The following is a 17,233-nucleotide window of genomic DNA, read 5'->3' on the forward strand; positions in this document are numbered from 1 at the left end:
TTTAGCACATGGTAGACAAAGCAGAAAAGGCATATTCTACATTACATTTCCACCAATCAATTCCAGTTGTATTGAGTAACTAGATGTATCCTCATTAATCAAACTAAATTGGTGGAAAATACATGTCAATGATAAATTGTTTCATTTCAACCAACTCATTAATATAAAAATATCATCCAATGGAAAGGCCCGCTGAAAATGTATTAGGCATTCTGCTTTAATAAGCACACAGTGGATTGGACTGAGTGCTCTGCTAAATACACTTTTTCTTCCCTAGATACAGGTTTTTATTTTTATTTTTTTTAAGATTTTATTTTATTTTCGCCGACCTCTGGCGAAAGAGTAGTTTCACGTCCATGCTTATAAAAACACTTGAGAGGTTCCTGCTGATACATTTCCTGTATAGATTATCACCCAATCTACAAGACTAATTGCTTACAGCTGAAAACTCTAATTGAGCCGCTGTGGTCCTTGGGGCTATTTTTATTAGAACTCGGTGTATATTCTAAGCTGGAAAGAAACCTTGTATAGCCATCTTGTTTATTACACCAAAGAATATAAATGAAAGAAACTTTGTGTGTGTCTGTCCTTAGCACTAGCTTTAGCAAAAGAACATGCACCTTTTGAGTGCATTTAGTGTTGTTGCATGAAGCCACATTTGATGAATTCCATTACGGGTTCTTTTTTAAATGTTTAATTACTGCAAAGCTACTTGCATGCCACATTTGTAAGTGAACTGCTTCCACAATCTTATTTGAAACAATTGTCAGTGGGAAACAGTGTATTTATTGTATTGGCAATCTTTATGCCATCTCATAATTAAGTAGCTTTCAACAAGTACAAGCCAATGACTAGCTCACAGTCCAATTGCTATTTTTGTAAGCAATGTTTAATTGCCTCACATAGGAAACCATTTCACTGTCTATTAGTTCTAAAGCTGAAGTATAAAACAAAACTATCTCTTCATGAACTCTGGAGCAATTAGACCTCTTGGCTATTTGACCAACTGTGCATTCCAATACCCACTGCAGTTTATTATATTTTTTTGATGTTAATAGTCTCCGTCAGTTTCGAGCATTACTTTTCTTTGATGAATATTTAAATTATATTTGAATAAAAAACTTCATCTCATTTTCATTTTCTATTCACCCTTCAGCAGTACTGGATACAGGATTCATTCAGAATGGTTTGATCAAGGTTTTAGATTTCTACATGAATATATTTATAGGGGTGCAGAAAGAAAAGCCCAAATAAGTACATATTGGAACGTTGCTACAGTACATAGTTAAAAGACAGCAGTGTTTGACTTGTGGGATGAAGCTGAACAGTTATAAACCAAATAGGGTTAAAAGCTTACTGCATATGTTGAAAGTTAAATATAGCCACTCATCAAAATGAAAAAAATTACACTTTTTCAACAACTGATAATGAGTTACAAATACTTCAAAAGATGGGTGAAATCCTATAGTGGCGTATTATTAAACTTGAATGCACTGCAAGCGCCAGGTTACATCAGCATCAGATGGAGAGACAAAAGCCAGCACCATAAAGACTCCTGGAACATAGACTGGACTTAGTATTGCTTTGTGGACATTGATATATTGAACAGGGACAATGAGCAATTCAGCAGAGGTGTGTAAAATCATTATTTTACCTTTCATGTCATAGTTTGAACTGAATCAATATTGTTTTAGATAATCTTTGTAGTGTTCAGAATAGACCTATTCACATGTTTGAAAATGGAGCACAGTCTCAAAAGTTTACAGTTGGGGATGTTTCAATATATGGAACAAACCACTGTTAAAATCAGCAATGTAATGCATTACCTCAATTCCAGTTAAACTTTCTAGTTAAGATACAATAGTCGTCTTTCTTTTCAACCTAGCTATCACATGAAGGTCATTTTATCCAATGTCTGCAGGTGTAGGCAAAAATGTGTGTGTCAAAATCAAATTTAACTCCATCCTGAGGCTTTAGTTTATTTGACTTTGATTAACGGACTTGAAATGTAATATAACAACTGCATAGCTTTTCAGCAAGAATGCTGTTGATCAGTTTTGGGGTTTTGCAGAGCCTTACTGCACTATAGCACAATTACAGTATATAAAACCCTTCTAATTGGGCAATGCATTACTTGGATTTGTGTTCTCAAAAGATGGAATAGCTTTCCATAAAACTCTCCCAGCCAAACTGATGGCTTTTTGTAAAATTGAAATCCATCATTGCCTTTGGGTTATTTGACAATTAAAAATGCAATTTAATATCAATATCATATTAATTTAAATACCTTTTTTAGTCCCTATGTAATATATATTTAATTTGCTTTCATTACTATATAATCTTCTCTCCATAATGCTAAAAGTATAATTGATAAAAAATTGACATATTTATAGTAAACCTACCTTACAAGGTCATTTAAGGGGTAGAATAGGATACTGAATCTTCAAGACAGCAATACAAAGCCAGCTACCTGACTTTATCAAATAAGAGTTGACTAAACCCCATGAATACATCTAATGTTGCTGCTGTGCAGTTTTTATTTCATTATTTCTTATTTCCCCAGACAGATACATTTGCTGACAGGCTCATATCCTCCTATTTCACTGTTTTGCCAGAAAACAGAAATAAACCCTACTTTGCTTAAACATGGCCACATTAAACATGATAATAACCAACAACATTACAGCAATTCTTTTTCACAACCTATCCATACCAAGATCTTGTCTAAACTGATAATGCATTGGAATATATACATACTTATTAGGTGCCAATGCTGCATAGCACTGCATATTGACACTCTGGTCATTCCCTGGATATAATCCAGTCTGAACCAAAACCAGCCTGATTTTATGGCTCTTCCATATCAAATAAATGGCACTAATTCAGCACAGTTTAACCACTACGTGCCAGACCGCTCTAATTTAGAAGCTTGAGCATTACGTAATCTCTTTTCTGGGATGTCTCACGGCAATAATATGCAGTGGGGAAATCAAATCAGTCTTTCTGAGCCTTGTCATTGAATAAGGCTGGGCACTAGGAACAAAAAAATGGTATCCCTACATGCCAATTTTGATGACACACTTAAAAAACGCACACACAGGAAACGCGTCTACCGGCGCGTATTTTGAAGCGGAAGAGGACAAGATCCAAGAGCAGACTAATATGTACACCACACATCATCACTGGTATTTATTTATGTATTTGTTTGTTTGTTTGCTTGCTTACAGTGGTCTTTACAACCACAGCTTTATGATCACCATATAGTTTGTTTTTCTATAGACTTTTTTTGTCATTGTTGATTTGCTGTTTGTGGTTATACTGAATTCTATAACATTTGTATATAAATATGATCTTCTCCATGCAAAATTATTGAAAGTCAGGAGATATGCCATACATTATGTTTATATGCCAAAAATTAAATGCATTTTTTTATTTGTTTGTTTGCTCTACAGTGGTGGCCACATTTATTGCAGTACCTCAATATAGCTTTGACACACTTTATAGATTTTCTATATACTTTTTTGTGTTGTTACAGTTTGTTTTTCTATAAACTTTTAATTTGTTTTATTTGCTATTTGTGGTTATATTGAATTCTGTAACGTTAGTATATAAATATTTTTTTTTTCTTCAGAATGCAAAATTATTGCATAATTTAATAAAAACAACTGCATTACTTGTATTTATTCATATATTTCAAGGTTAAAAGGTTTTACAAGTGATTTGGCAGTGTACTTTGTGATATTTTGCTTAGTCTGGACTACTTCCATAAAACAGCTTACAGTGCACGTATAGGGCCGTTTTGTCATACAGACCATGGCTCGGACAAAATCTTGTAGCGCCTCAACAGTAGAAGATATTTGTAATCTGATTTTGTATTTGAAATCCTCAAATTTTCACAACTGTAACAGTCCAGTATTTTTTCTATATATAACTTAGAATGGGGTCGAAATTGGCAGTTTTTTTTTTTATATTATTCATTATTATAAAGGTTTGTTATGATTTTTCTTATATAAAAAAGATTCTACACATTCCACAACAAAATACATTATATCATTGTTAACAGCTATGTAAGGCATTTCTGTGGATATATTGGGTTTTAATTTCTGATTTAGAGTTGCCAAACTACAAGCGCTAAAACACAAAGTGGTCATAATCATGCCCGTATATGGTTATCTATTTAGGCAGGAAAGGGTTTAGCTTTTACTGAAAAGGGCCTGTGCTTAACATGCATGAAGGCCCCATTGTTCCCTTGCCATAATGAAGGGTGGTCTAACTGTGTTCAAGCCTGCCAGAGAGAAGGGAGTTCTGGAACTCCAAATATAGTTTTTCCAAACTAATTAAAGCTAATCCCCCATCTTCCACAAGCAACAGATAACCCCAATATTTAAAAATGCTAAAGGACGGGTTTATAAAAGTGAACATTTGCCAAGCATATTTCTTACATTTTTTTTAGTTGTACTTTTTTTTGAGGTGGCTGCATCTTATAGAATGTAAAATGATTGAGTTCTGACAAGCTGAAATACTTCTACAAAAAAAATCATATTCTGAACACATGCAACAAATACTGTTTTAGTTATTGCCTGTTCTGAAAGTGTTTGACATGATTTACCTGTGTGACATGATTTTGTAGGCATCCGGGAGGTAGCAGTTGATATTTTCCATCTGAAAGGGATCAGCATCACAGATCTTGTCATCTGTCCGGCCATAGTTAGCGCTTTCAATCATGATGACATCACTTCCTGGACAGCGCAGATCGATAGGATATCCCTCACAAGACAGCTCTCTCCTTACCAGACCAAATGGCAATGCTGCTCGGCTGAACCCTGAGGCAAAAGAACAAACCCTTTCATCAGCACAGGCAGATAATAAATCAAAGTTAAAAAGTAAACATTTTTATCAGGGGGGAAAAAAGTAAAGACAGAGTTTTTAAGTACTGATTTATTCTTGTTAACCCACATCACAATGCTCTGCAAACATGCCGTTCAAATTTGTCCGTACCCATTCATTAAAATCAAAACTGTTTTCAGTGAGTCATTGTAGTCTGTTCCCATTGTACTGTAGTAGCTGGAATTTTGCTGGGATTCGACAAACTCCACTGTTCTGCAGGGGGCACCGAAATCAGTAAAGAACCTATTTCAAGCAGTGTCTAGATAATTAATGTGGTACTGTTAACAACAAACCACATTGAATGACCTTCCCTCTGTCACAAAGATAGTACAATGAACTGGGTATATTATGAACAAAGTGCAACCTTACTGAACTGAACCAAAAAGAGCTTTATTTTACACATCAGTAGAGTGAACATATCATATGTGACATGGGTCAAACAAATTGGATTCAATGATAAACATATAATAAATAAAAAAGAAAGAAAAAAGGCTGGTTTCACACTCCGAATAGCACATGGACTACTTAATGTAATCTTAGGTAAGCTTGCATTTAATTATGACAATTACCTTCTAATTAGGGTCTGTGAAACCAGCCAATAAACTAAAATACCTGCAAATATAGCTGACAAAAAGTGATTACTTTCTAGGTCACCTCAGACTGAACAACAAAAAAAAATATTTCTCATGCATGCTAGGAACAAAATGTTTAATATAAATGTCTTTGTATCTGAATTCAGCTATATGTAAACATAACATGAGACCAGAGCAGTTAGTGTGGTACAATGCTTACTAACATATCATTGGTATCTTTTGGGTTATTTGCAATCTTTTTCTTTCAGTAAAGAAAAAAACAAGCATCTCAACAACATGAAGTGTAATTGAATCCATTTTACAGCCCTGACAAATCGAAGAAAGAACTGGCGGGAGGCTGAGCGAGGGAAAAATCAATAACCTGGCTTTGTGCTCAGCAAATGCGAGCACTGCCAAATAGTAGTGCTTAGGGTAAAATGAACTATTTTGCTCCATTTTTCTCCTCTTTGAACAAATGATTTTGAAAAGACAGCTTTTTTTCCCCAGCTATAAAATAGAGGCGAGTTATTTGAAAACAAACAAACCAAAAAAAAAAAACCTGTTAATTTATTATTTGTTTTTAATTGGACTTGGATATACAACACTTTGGAGAAAAGAATGGTATAGATTGAGATGACTGCAGATTTCTGGTTTGTTTAAGAGGACCTCTGCATTACATACAATGTCAATATTTACTGTTGTTAGTGGCAACTTTCTGTCTTGGCTGTAGCCAAGGCCGTTTATGTTTACAATGCTGTGCTTCCCTAATGAAACTCTGTTCAGTCTGGTGCCCTGCAAAAAAAAAAAAGTGTGATTACTCCTTTCATACTCTAATTTGTTTTGTGAGACTGGCACTTAAAAATACTGCCTTCTTCTCTTGTGCTATTCTTGCTAATTACTTTAAGACCCTGGCTGTCATGGATGACACTGCTTGCACTTCTTAAAGTTTAAGTGTACACTGCTCTAACTGATTACCAGAGACCTTCACGGGGCTAAGGCTATGATGCTGGGTGCCATCTACCCAGTAACTGCACAGAGTGCATCGCCCACCACATTGCTACCTGACAAGAATGTATCCACCATTTAAAGACATGTTTACTATTTGTTTGTTTGTTTTCACTATTGAATACTAGGCAACAAGAAATCAGCTATCATACTTACTGTACAACACAATCAACTTTTGAGAATGAACCTAATAAACCAGACCCTCAGTAAGATGATTAATACCTGTATTCCCATGAAACAGCCCTTTTTAGATAATTGTGTAAATACGTTGTAGCAATACAGTACAATGTCAAGTAAGTGATCAAATGGAGGATATAAACAAACAGTCTGGTTAACTGATTTTCTGTATAACTGAAAGTAACAATGATGCACTGCAAGAGCGAAAAACATGGAAAGCGTCAAGTTTTTAAATCTTTAAAAGCAGAGTTGCCAGTTATAAACCTTTGTACTGTAGCCAGAAAAACCCAAATGAATGTCTAACACACATTAAAGGATAAATGGACAATCTGTTTAATAGACTTCCAGATAATCGACTTTGCTTAAGGTGTTCCGTTCTTCCTAGCTACAGTACAGTATACAATATCCACAGCAAATTGGCCAGTGTTAAATCAGCTCTGTAGGAGTCAAATCTAACACTTTTCCAGTGTACATGTGGCTCCAGACTCCACAGTGTAAAAGTTACACTTTTGAAAAATAACACTTTCATAGTGTAAAACATTTAACACTATGGGAGTTAAATGTCTTTCAGTGTATAACGAGCATCCATTTATTGTAAAATTAACGTAAATAACACTGGGAGAGTGATATTAACACTGCTGTAGTGACAATTGAACTCATGAGTATACAATTGTACTCTCTGTATATAAACTATGCACACTTAACAAGTGTAAACTAATATCTTCATAATTTGTCAAATATTGCTTCATTGCCTCGAAAGTAAATTAAAATATTGTAGCAAGCACAGGAATGATCACAGAGACACACACCAAGGCTCACAGATACAACATGGTTTATTTAGGCAGCCAACACCAAGTCAGCACCATCCAAATACTCAAATGCACACACAGAGAAGATCTTTCCCCACCCCAGAGGACTAGTACATAAAACAACACAAGAAGGTTTCAACAGTTACAGGGTATGGCAAAAAAACTAATAGCTGCACTTACAATAATCACAACATTTATAACAACAATATAACAGTATTTCCCTTACCCTATTTCCCATTCCCAGCGTCCTCTGCTTCTAATTAACATATTTGTGGAAGCCAGCTCCAGGCACGGCACACAATCAGCCAACAGGTGGCAACGGCGAGTCATTCCAGCCGTGCCTGTTACAATATATTAGCCTACCTTGAACTTCTCCAGTATGGACAGAAGCTGCGCCATTACAGAAACTGGCAACTAAAATCCCGAATGTTGATATTATTACTCTGGATTAGTGTACTTTATTTTACACTGTGAAACATACCTTGGTTTTGATATGAAACAACATCGTGTGGTGTCAAATGTGAAAATGTAACACCTAAAATCAACACTAACAGTTAACACTGGGATTTCAACACTGGCCAATTTGCTGTGTGTGTCTTTATGGCATATGCAGGCTGTACATACCAACTAATAGTTTGTGCACCATACATTTTCTTGACTTTTTTTTTTTTTTTTTTTTTTTTTGGTTTTTTTACAGAACTCAATTTAGGAGCACATTATAATGTGCATATTTTTTATAAAAAGAAACAGTTTTTCTGTTTTGTTTTTTGTTTTTTTTGCAACTGCAGAATGACATGTTCTGCCCCATTTACCACATTGTGTCTTAATGGAATTTTTGCAAGTAACTAAGAAAAAAAAAGTTTCTCTAAAGCATTAATGCAAATTCAAAATGCTAAGAAGTCAAGATTTACATTTGTGGTTACTGGCATTTTTGAGATGGTGGTACTCACTGGGTACACATAAACGCCACTGGACAGAAGGACCATAACACTGACCTCTAACCTACCCTGTTTTTCAAATAGGGCTGATGTCATGATTTCACCAGTTCATTATGTTTAATGGGCCAAGTAATTCAACTGAAAGCTACCGGATCCAAGATTGCTGATGCAAATGATTAGTGTTTTCCTTTATTGGCTCTTTAAATTTATTACAACTTGAAGGATATGGCAAATATTAATTGTTAGGTTAACTTAACTTTGTCTCTTTGCTAACTACATATTTAAATAGATTTCTACACTAATATTGTATGTCAATGAGAATATGTTCCACATGCAATAAAATATTGTTTAAAACTGTTTTTTATTTAATTTTACTGTCCAGTATCATCAAGTAACAAGGTCACATGTACCAAGCAAAAATCAGTTGTGCTATGGTCTCATAAATATGACTGGTTATATTGGTTAGCACTGCCCTACTAAACACAGTCTAAAACTCTGAATGCTACAACACTGTACAAGGCTGTTTTGAGAATTTATTATACAAAAGTCAAACCAGTTCTGAAGATTTGATAATTTCAAAAGGAACTGGTTATCCTTTTCAGCAATAAATCAAAAGTTTAGAAAGCAGTTATTTTTACTTGCCCCACAGTTTCTAGGTTGATTTGAGTTGGATGCAAAAGCCAAAACATAGTGGCGTTCCATAAAACACATTTTATAGTCAAACAACAGTAAATTGAAAGTCAATACATTTTTACAGGAAGAACAGGAGATTGGCAATAGACATAAAATAAAACAGATAGCACTTGTGTTTGCATATGATACCAGAATATATTTTGCTTGTAAGATTCTGTTTTATTGTCAACACTGCAGAAAAAGTGAAATGATCTAATGTGTAGTTCATATACGACAAAGGCACTGCACACTCCCAAACAAATGTCAGGGGCCTCTGGATTGATTAAGCCTGGGGCTGAACTACTTTCTCACCCGCATGTAGAATGATGACTCTGGGCTAGTGTTGAGTGACACTGGCAAATCAATTTCAGGAAAGCAGTAACTGTGCTAGGCTGTCCCACAACTATCTGTGAACAAATGGCTTTAGTCACAACTGCTGTCAGTCGAACCACCTTTTATCTCAGTAGGGTTTATCTAAAAAATATTTAGAAAAAAGAGACAAATGGCTAAGATACGCTCAATTTATACTTTGCAAATGCCTGATAAAGATTTATGAAGGGTTCAACCAATTGTGTTTTTATTTTCATTATACAATAAAGCACCTCAAAACACTTTACAGCACATTTTAACTACCTTCAATGACTGCAGTAGGCCATTTTGAGATCAACATCAATCATTCATGCACAGCCATGCAATGTGGATAAAGACTGACCAGTAAAACTCAATTTAAATCAACTGGTCGCCAAGTCATATTCAAGTCTGGACAGTGCCTTACGCAAAGGCCATTTCGAAAGTCACCCACGCTGAAACCCACACAATACAAAGGTCATACAATATAAACATGTTTTTATTTTTCTATTTAAATAACAGTTTACATTTTGCACCCAAGGGATGAAAAAAACAAAACAAAAACAGACACACACAAATATATTTTAATATGGTAGGACTGTCAACCACTATGTTTGCATTTACCAGTATTCATTTACAAGTCTCAGTATTTCTATGAAAGATAAATGCTATTTGTACAGTGGATTGTTGCCTTGAAATAATTGTATCATACTGTACACCACACAAAGACACGCATTTAAAAAAAAAAAATATCCAGATAAAGCAATTCCCTTACTAAAGCAATATAAACAATAACTTTAAAGACAATAAATAACCCCAGCTTTATTTCAAATATAACGATTCCTTTTCATGACAACTTCAGCATTTTCATCTGCAGCCTTTCAGTTGAGCTGGCTTGAAAAGCAAATAAAACAGAAATCAGCAATGCATTAGGACCTCAATGACAATATTAGAATGTATGGTGTTATTTGAAGGCTTATTTAAAACTATTTAACTAGCCCATTACAACGATTTCATTTTTTTAAAAATGTGAACTACATATTTCACTAAATTGCATTTTAAAAAATAAAAAACAACACACTAATGTATTACATAAGTTATTTTGTATGCTAGACTTTGAAAACCTATGCTTTGTTACTCAAGTAAAGTAAGGGAACAGCTCTGGTTGTCTATTTGTGGTTGGAATTTTGATTACTTCAGGCCAATATTTAGCTTTCAACCGGCTTTACTGGAATACCTGAAAAAAATCATTGGAGTATTTTAAAACAGTATTCATTTCATTACTTTAAGAAGTCAAATTATAATATAATTTCTTAAACAGACAACCTCATGTGGCAGTGTGTCTCTACTGAAATAAAAATGACCTTTCTCTGTGCTGCATTATTTATGACACTTAGCAACCCTATGACAGCTTTCTTAGCAGTCCTGGCAGTACTTGTTGCTATATTTAGTGCAAAATATCTTTTTAAAGACTACTTCTGTTGGGCCCAGTTGTAAAATAGGGAGAATAGGGGGCAAGAGTTTTAGGGTTGAAGTACAAAGCGACTGCAACACATGGTAAATCTTCTACAGACACATTGGAAATGTTAAGTCGGTGCACAAAACACCAGCAGATTTTGTTTAAATCACATATTCTTCCCTTTGTTGCCTTTCACAATTTCACACTCAGTCCAAGACAGTCTTAATGGACCCTCTTTTAAAAAAATGAAATCAATAAATACATATGTAGTGCTACAGTGCTTATATTTAAACATGAAAGTGACGGGCTCCAAAGATTTTCCTCCTTCTAATTAAATGATGGAATGAGGATCTGAAGCAGTAAATAATACATTAGAAGGAATCCTCAATCCTATCGCCATGGAAACCAGTACTCCAGTGCCATAATTGCTGTGATCCCAATCCTGCCCCTGTTGACACCAAGCCTTATAACGCATTCTGGTCCGCAACTGAGAAAGTAGCTTTTCTATTCCTCTCAGGCAGTCGTGTAGCCGGCATTGAGCTCAAGTGAACAGAGCCGTGCTACAACACAATATGCTGTATTCAGGGACCTCCTTTTTCTGTCTGCAGACTATAATTAACTGGTAAGCCCCAGTAAATAATACAGAGTATATTTCTATCAGGGCCCAAGATTAGAAATGGAATTGAACTACTTATAGCTGCATTGGAAAGGTCTTAGCAGCTGTGTTTACTAGCTAGGTCTCACTAATTTAGTGTTAAAACCCAGAGCCTCTAGGTTCTCCTGATTAGTGCTACTGTCTAGGCAATCATTGGATCTTGTGACTTACCAGCAACTGTTATAAATAATTTCCCAAAGCTTTAAATCTTTTTTCTTTCTTTCTTGAAAGTATATAATAGGCCAGGGATTTTATTTTGACACCAGCCATCTCTGGCTGATACTGATGCCTTCATCAGTCATTGTTGCCCAGCCCTTTGAGGGTTATGAAACATCCCCAATCCTGAATATTTGAAGTGGAAACCCCTAATTAGACATTTGTCAGGAACTACAGCAATGCCCCACAAGCTGTGTTTTTTGTTTTGTTTTGTTTTTTAACATGGGTTTGTGGTGTATAAAAGTTTATAGTAAGTCTGATGTGCTGAAAAATGACAACCAAACAGTGAAAAAGCCAATCTAAAAAAAAATGGCTCAGTCGGTGCTGAAATCTAGTCCCTGTATGCTATACACAGCCATAAACCATATGAGGCACTACTTATTTCCAAATCCCCATGATGCTATCTGCACTAGCGTTTAACCTTTTACGTGACATTGAGCTGTTTCACAAGCATAAAGTAGTCAAAAAAACAACCCGCTAATTTGAAAATTTACAGCATCTCTCCCTGGTGCTATAATATTTTCATCATATTTTCTTCAAGGCAAACCAATTGGAAAGTGACCATCTGCTTGTATGTGACTACCATACTAGGGTAATGAACAAAATGTCCTCCTCAGTTTTGCAACCTGAGGATTATTAACATGGGCACCATTGAGATACAAGCGCAGCTGGTAACAGATTGATGCATTTTTTCAAATTAATTAATGCTTAACTTTTTGAATTCAAGACGGCTGATAATAAAAGATTAATTGTACTCCTAATTCTTTCAAGTGTTTTTTTAAGGCCTGCATACACGAGTTGTGGTACAAAGCTGCACTCTGGAAACCATATACAGTACTTCTATAAAGCAGGCCAATAATACCATGCACCTCCAACATTCCCTCCCCCTCACTTCAAATACTGTCTGTGTGGAGGAGAGTAAATACTTTCCAATGAGTTGAAAAATGAATTTCAGCAACTCGTTCCGATTTCTTCTATTAAGTGCTCTTCATGTCAGATGAGACTTGTATCCCTGTGTAACTTGTGAGCTTTCTTAGGTCATTTTAAAAGCTGAACACAAACCTAAAGTTCTGCAATTCAAAATGGAATCCAGAATTTAATCCTATGCATTGCCTTAAACATTACCATGTGTTTAAAATCATGCTGATAAATGAAGACTGGAGGGAACAAGGTTGAGGGGCACTGTTTTATTTGATCTTAGAAACAAAATTAATGTAGACTGACTAATCCAGACCATTTGGGACTGGACCCTGTTTAGCGAAATGATTGATCGTAATATGTTCCATACTAAAAATGCATTATCTTGTCATTATCTAGGTTTTATGTTGGTGATGAAATATCAGTAATAACCTTTTCGAATAACTAGTAAAGAAACAGCTCTAAAATCAATTCCGACTACCAGCTTAGCTAGTCTACTGTAAAAGTGGAAAGACTTACTGTGGAGGACTTAAAAGGAGGCTGTGTGGTCCAGTGGTTAAAGAAAAGGGCTTGTAACTAGGAGGTCCCCGGTTCAAATCTCACCTCAGCCACTGACTCATTGTGTGACCCTGAGCAAGTCACTTAATCTCTTTGTGCTCCGTCTTTTGGGTGAGACGTAATTATAAGTGACTCTGCAGCTGATGCATAGTTCACACACCCTAGTCTATGTAAGTCGCCTTGGATAAAGGCATCTGCTAAATAAACAAATAATAATAATAATAATAATAATAATAATAATAATAATAACTTACTACAATAATCAATAAATAATAATAATAATGTGCAGGTTTAACACTCATTTACATTTTATCTTCACCAACAGGTATCTAATCATGTGTAAATGAAACATAAAAGGTTTTAATGCAAGCCAAATCCACCTGTTTCAGGATGAATCTGCCATCATGCTGTTCATACAGACTTATTTCAGAATATACATGTTTCTAGAGTATATCTATTGGAAAACAGGTTATTCTGCAAAGAGCAAGCTACAAGAAAGGGAGTAGAGGGGGCACAGACCTCATGATGCTTGTCATCCTCCGTTAATACAGCTTTGATTTGCCTTTGTTCTGATAGTAGCAAACAGCTGCTTGTAAATGAGCTGCAGTCCCTGGGCTGCCTCCCATTATTCCACACTTTTGGTTGACAAGGTCACTTGCTATGGGGATTTGGGGGGGAAAGGAGAGTGCAGCCTATAGAATTAGATTTGAACCACAGGAAACTCAGCTTGGGTTCTCTCATTTTGTTTCAATAACACCAGTAGAGGAAGTATAATGGAGGAAAAGGTACTTTCAAGTCAAGATTCCTCCCCACAGTGTTGATTCCATAATCCGCCAATATCCTTTAAGAAACATGTTGTCTTAAGACGTCAGGTTTTCATTGAAAAATGTGTATATGTATTTGAATACTGCACCCTGGGAATACCAACAGGATATTGCATTTTTACCACCAGTTGCGACACCTTAGATTTGTATGTGTCCAAGTTTTAATGTAATATAATAGCAATGTCATAAGCCTCAAATAAATGGCAGTGGTATAACATGTATAACAGTGGTATTTCATGTTCTGCAATTGTTTTACAATAGATCACCTAAGCTGATAAAATTACTAGATATATACAACAATTCATAAAATATGCTGCTCCACTGGTTAAAACATAGGTTTGGATTTTCTGTTAAGAAGCCATCAAGCCATTAACTCCACATGTGTTACTACATTTGCTTCAGTCACTATACTGGAATAGGTTGGTCAAAATATGTTACTTGAATTATATAATGCATATACTTTCCTTATACTGTATTTAACACATCTGCAAAAGATTAAGTACCGGTAGTACATATTTCCGTTAAATATTTCTGCAAAAAGAATTAAGTAATGGAATTTACTAAGAAGAAAACACACATACATTCTTAGGCTGTCTTTAGTCAAAATCCTGGTTTCGATTATAGAGGAAAAAAGCATAGCCTAATCCTGATTGACAGCCTTCAGTCTTTTCCCTCCACACGGCATTCATCTCTGCAACTGTTAGTGAAAGTATAGGGCGGCAGGTTCTAAACCTCATTTGTATTCAGATCCAGTCAGCTTGCTCCACCTCATTTGCATCTTTTTCTTCCATAGCAACAACGGGTGGGCTATCAGTACCATCTTTGATTTAGGTATATGCCTCCACAAAATAGAACTTGGCATTTATTGTCTATAGGAATTATAAAAAAAAAAAAAGCCCCCACGTTTTGCCTTTGGCTTTCAGGAGGGTTTTCTTTGAAGAAAGTTTTTTATTGCCTAAGCAAATGTTTATAATCTATCATCTAAAGAACCCCATAGACTCTGGGGGGAAGAAAAAAATAAAACACCACATCCCACAGACACAATAGATTCGTTGCTGGGGTCGGCACAGTATCTCATAGAGGTTGCTCCTGGTAAACAGCCAAGTAGGACATGCCTACTTTATGTTTTAAATTAAGCGGTGAACTGTTAAAACAGGAAAGACACGCCTATGATTCAAATGTGATACAAGGAAGCATATAGCTTACCGTCTGTTAACTGCAAACATAATTATTTTATAGAACAGACGCTTCTAATAGATAAATGAGAATCTAAAAGATTACATGTATACATGTTGGAGAGATACAATCCTATGCGTTCACACATCAGCCTGTATGCAAATCTGCATTTAAATGCAATTAAAACCAATGTGCCTCATCAAGGCACCTATTCATTATTGACTAAGAGTCTACTCTAAATGTCGAGAGACTGAGTTGCAGATGAACAATGTCAGTCTCCAATATCTGATAACCTATGTACACTGAGATTGGGAATCAATGACATCTTGACATGATAGGCAAAAAGTCTACATACCTGTGACCACATATTCATTATTATTATTATTATTATTTATTTCTTAGCAGACGCCCTTATCCAGGGCGACTTACAATCGTAAGCAAAAACATTTCAAGCGTTACAATACAAGTAATACAATAAGAGCAAGAAATACAATAACTTTAGTTCAAGTAAAGTACAAGTTTGACAAACCACAATTCAATAATACAGCAGGTAATAGTGATAGTTACATCAGGATATGTTTAAATAGTGATAGTTACATCAGGATGTGATTAAATACAAAGTACTACAGGTTAAAAACTTGGCAGATTACAGTATTCTGAAGTACAGGATTAAATGCAGTAAAATAGGGGCTGATAAGAGCAAAATAAAGCACATTTACATGAAGGGTGATAGTGTCCCAGGATACAAACAGAGGAGTTCTACAGGTGCTCTTTGAAAAGGTGAGTCTTAAGGAGGCGCCGGAATGTGGTCAGGGACTGGGCAGTCCGGACATCTGTAGGAACATTCATAATGTTTCTGAGTAAAACAATAATGTACGCTCCACATTTAGAATAGAGAATATGTAGGGTGAGAATATTCCAAACAGTTCATATTGAGACATTTTCAGAATATAACCATTCAGTCCTGTATACTGAATACCCGATATGAATTCTGAAATCTGATAAAATATGTTGACTCTATCTTCTTAGCAAACAAAAGGTTGTTTTGGAAAACATTCCAGTCTTTAGAAAATGCAGTCGTCCAGGCTGGAAGACGCAGAAATAAATTATAGTCAGATGGTGCAAACAATTTTCAACTGATAAGCAGCCGGTTAACAGTCCAAATTTAAAAGAACTGTAAATCAAAGGTGGATTTTTTTTACAATAAATTTATTAAATGATCCTATAGGGGGTGGTTGGGAGCCCCGAGTTTGGGTGAGGGTGTATCACGTCTCTCTCGGAGTGGTTAGGAGGCGGGTCTTGGAGGGTCGATAGACCAATAAAAATGACTCTCCTGTTCCTTCGCTCTTGCCATTCTTAAGAGAAAACGACAGTAGGAGCGGGGTTCGTAAACCTGGAGTAAACAAAACAAGAAAAGAGGGCAAGCAAACACGCCCGGCTGAGGAAGACATTCGCTTCAAAATCTTTAATAATTTATTACGTACCCGAGTGGGACGTTGACAGTTTTGTTGGGGAAGTCTGGGCAACCCCATGAGTGATAGTGAGGGAATAACAAAGAGTCACTGCAACTCGAGCTGCACCGGATAGCGGAGGCTGCGGGAAGCTGCAAGAAGCAGCACTTTTTATTTGTAGTTTTGTTATTGGGTTTTGTTATTGTGTTTTGTTTTCCTTTTTTCTTTCGCCTTCTGTTTTGAACATATTTTCAGCACCTGTGTGTGCTATCTGAACTGCCTGGAAAATAAAAACCAACCCCAACCTTACCATTGTTGGTATTGTTCATATGTGGTACAAGGGTGCCCCCTTGTGCCTTAAATAAATATTGGACACCAGTGAGGTGGTCTCAGTGTATTCAGTGAACCCCACACCCCCTCTCGCACGTGGTTTTAGAAGTGGGATTCACTGGCCCTGCCCACACATGGCACTGCAGTACACTAGGAGCAGAATGGATCCCGAGCAATTTGTCACAATGATGGACCTCCTGCGCCAAACTTTAACGCCGGCTGTGCAGGGAGGTGCAGT

At 36.0% G+C, this 17,233-nt stretch overlaps 1 protein-coding gene across 19 annotated transcripts in view; it reads right to left on the bottom strand.

Annotated features, from left to right (window-relative positions):
- The window catches only part of LOC117416994 (adhesion G protein-coupled receptor L2-like), a 118,580-nt gene that overhangs the window by 60,051 nt on the left and 41,296 nt on the right, over positions 1 to 17,233 (bottom strand). For all 19 annotated transcript variants that reach the window (XM_059034695.1, XM_059034696.1, XM_034028538.3 and 16 more), the window contains exon 3: positions 4,610 to 4,823. In XM_059034695.1, the coding sequence (XP_058890678.1) occupies positions 4,610 to 4,823 (214 nt within the window). The remainder of the gene's footprint in view (positions 1 to 4,609; positions 4,824 to 17,233) is intronic.

This window comes from Acipenser ruthenus, chromosome 12 (assembly GCF_902713425.1).
Source record: "Acipenser ruthenus chromosome 12, fAciRut3.2 maternal haplotype, whole genome shotgun sequence".
NCBI lineage: Eukaryota > Metazoa > Chordata > Actinopteri > Acipenseriformes > Acipenseridae > Acipenser > Acipenser ruthenus.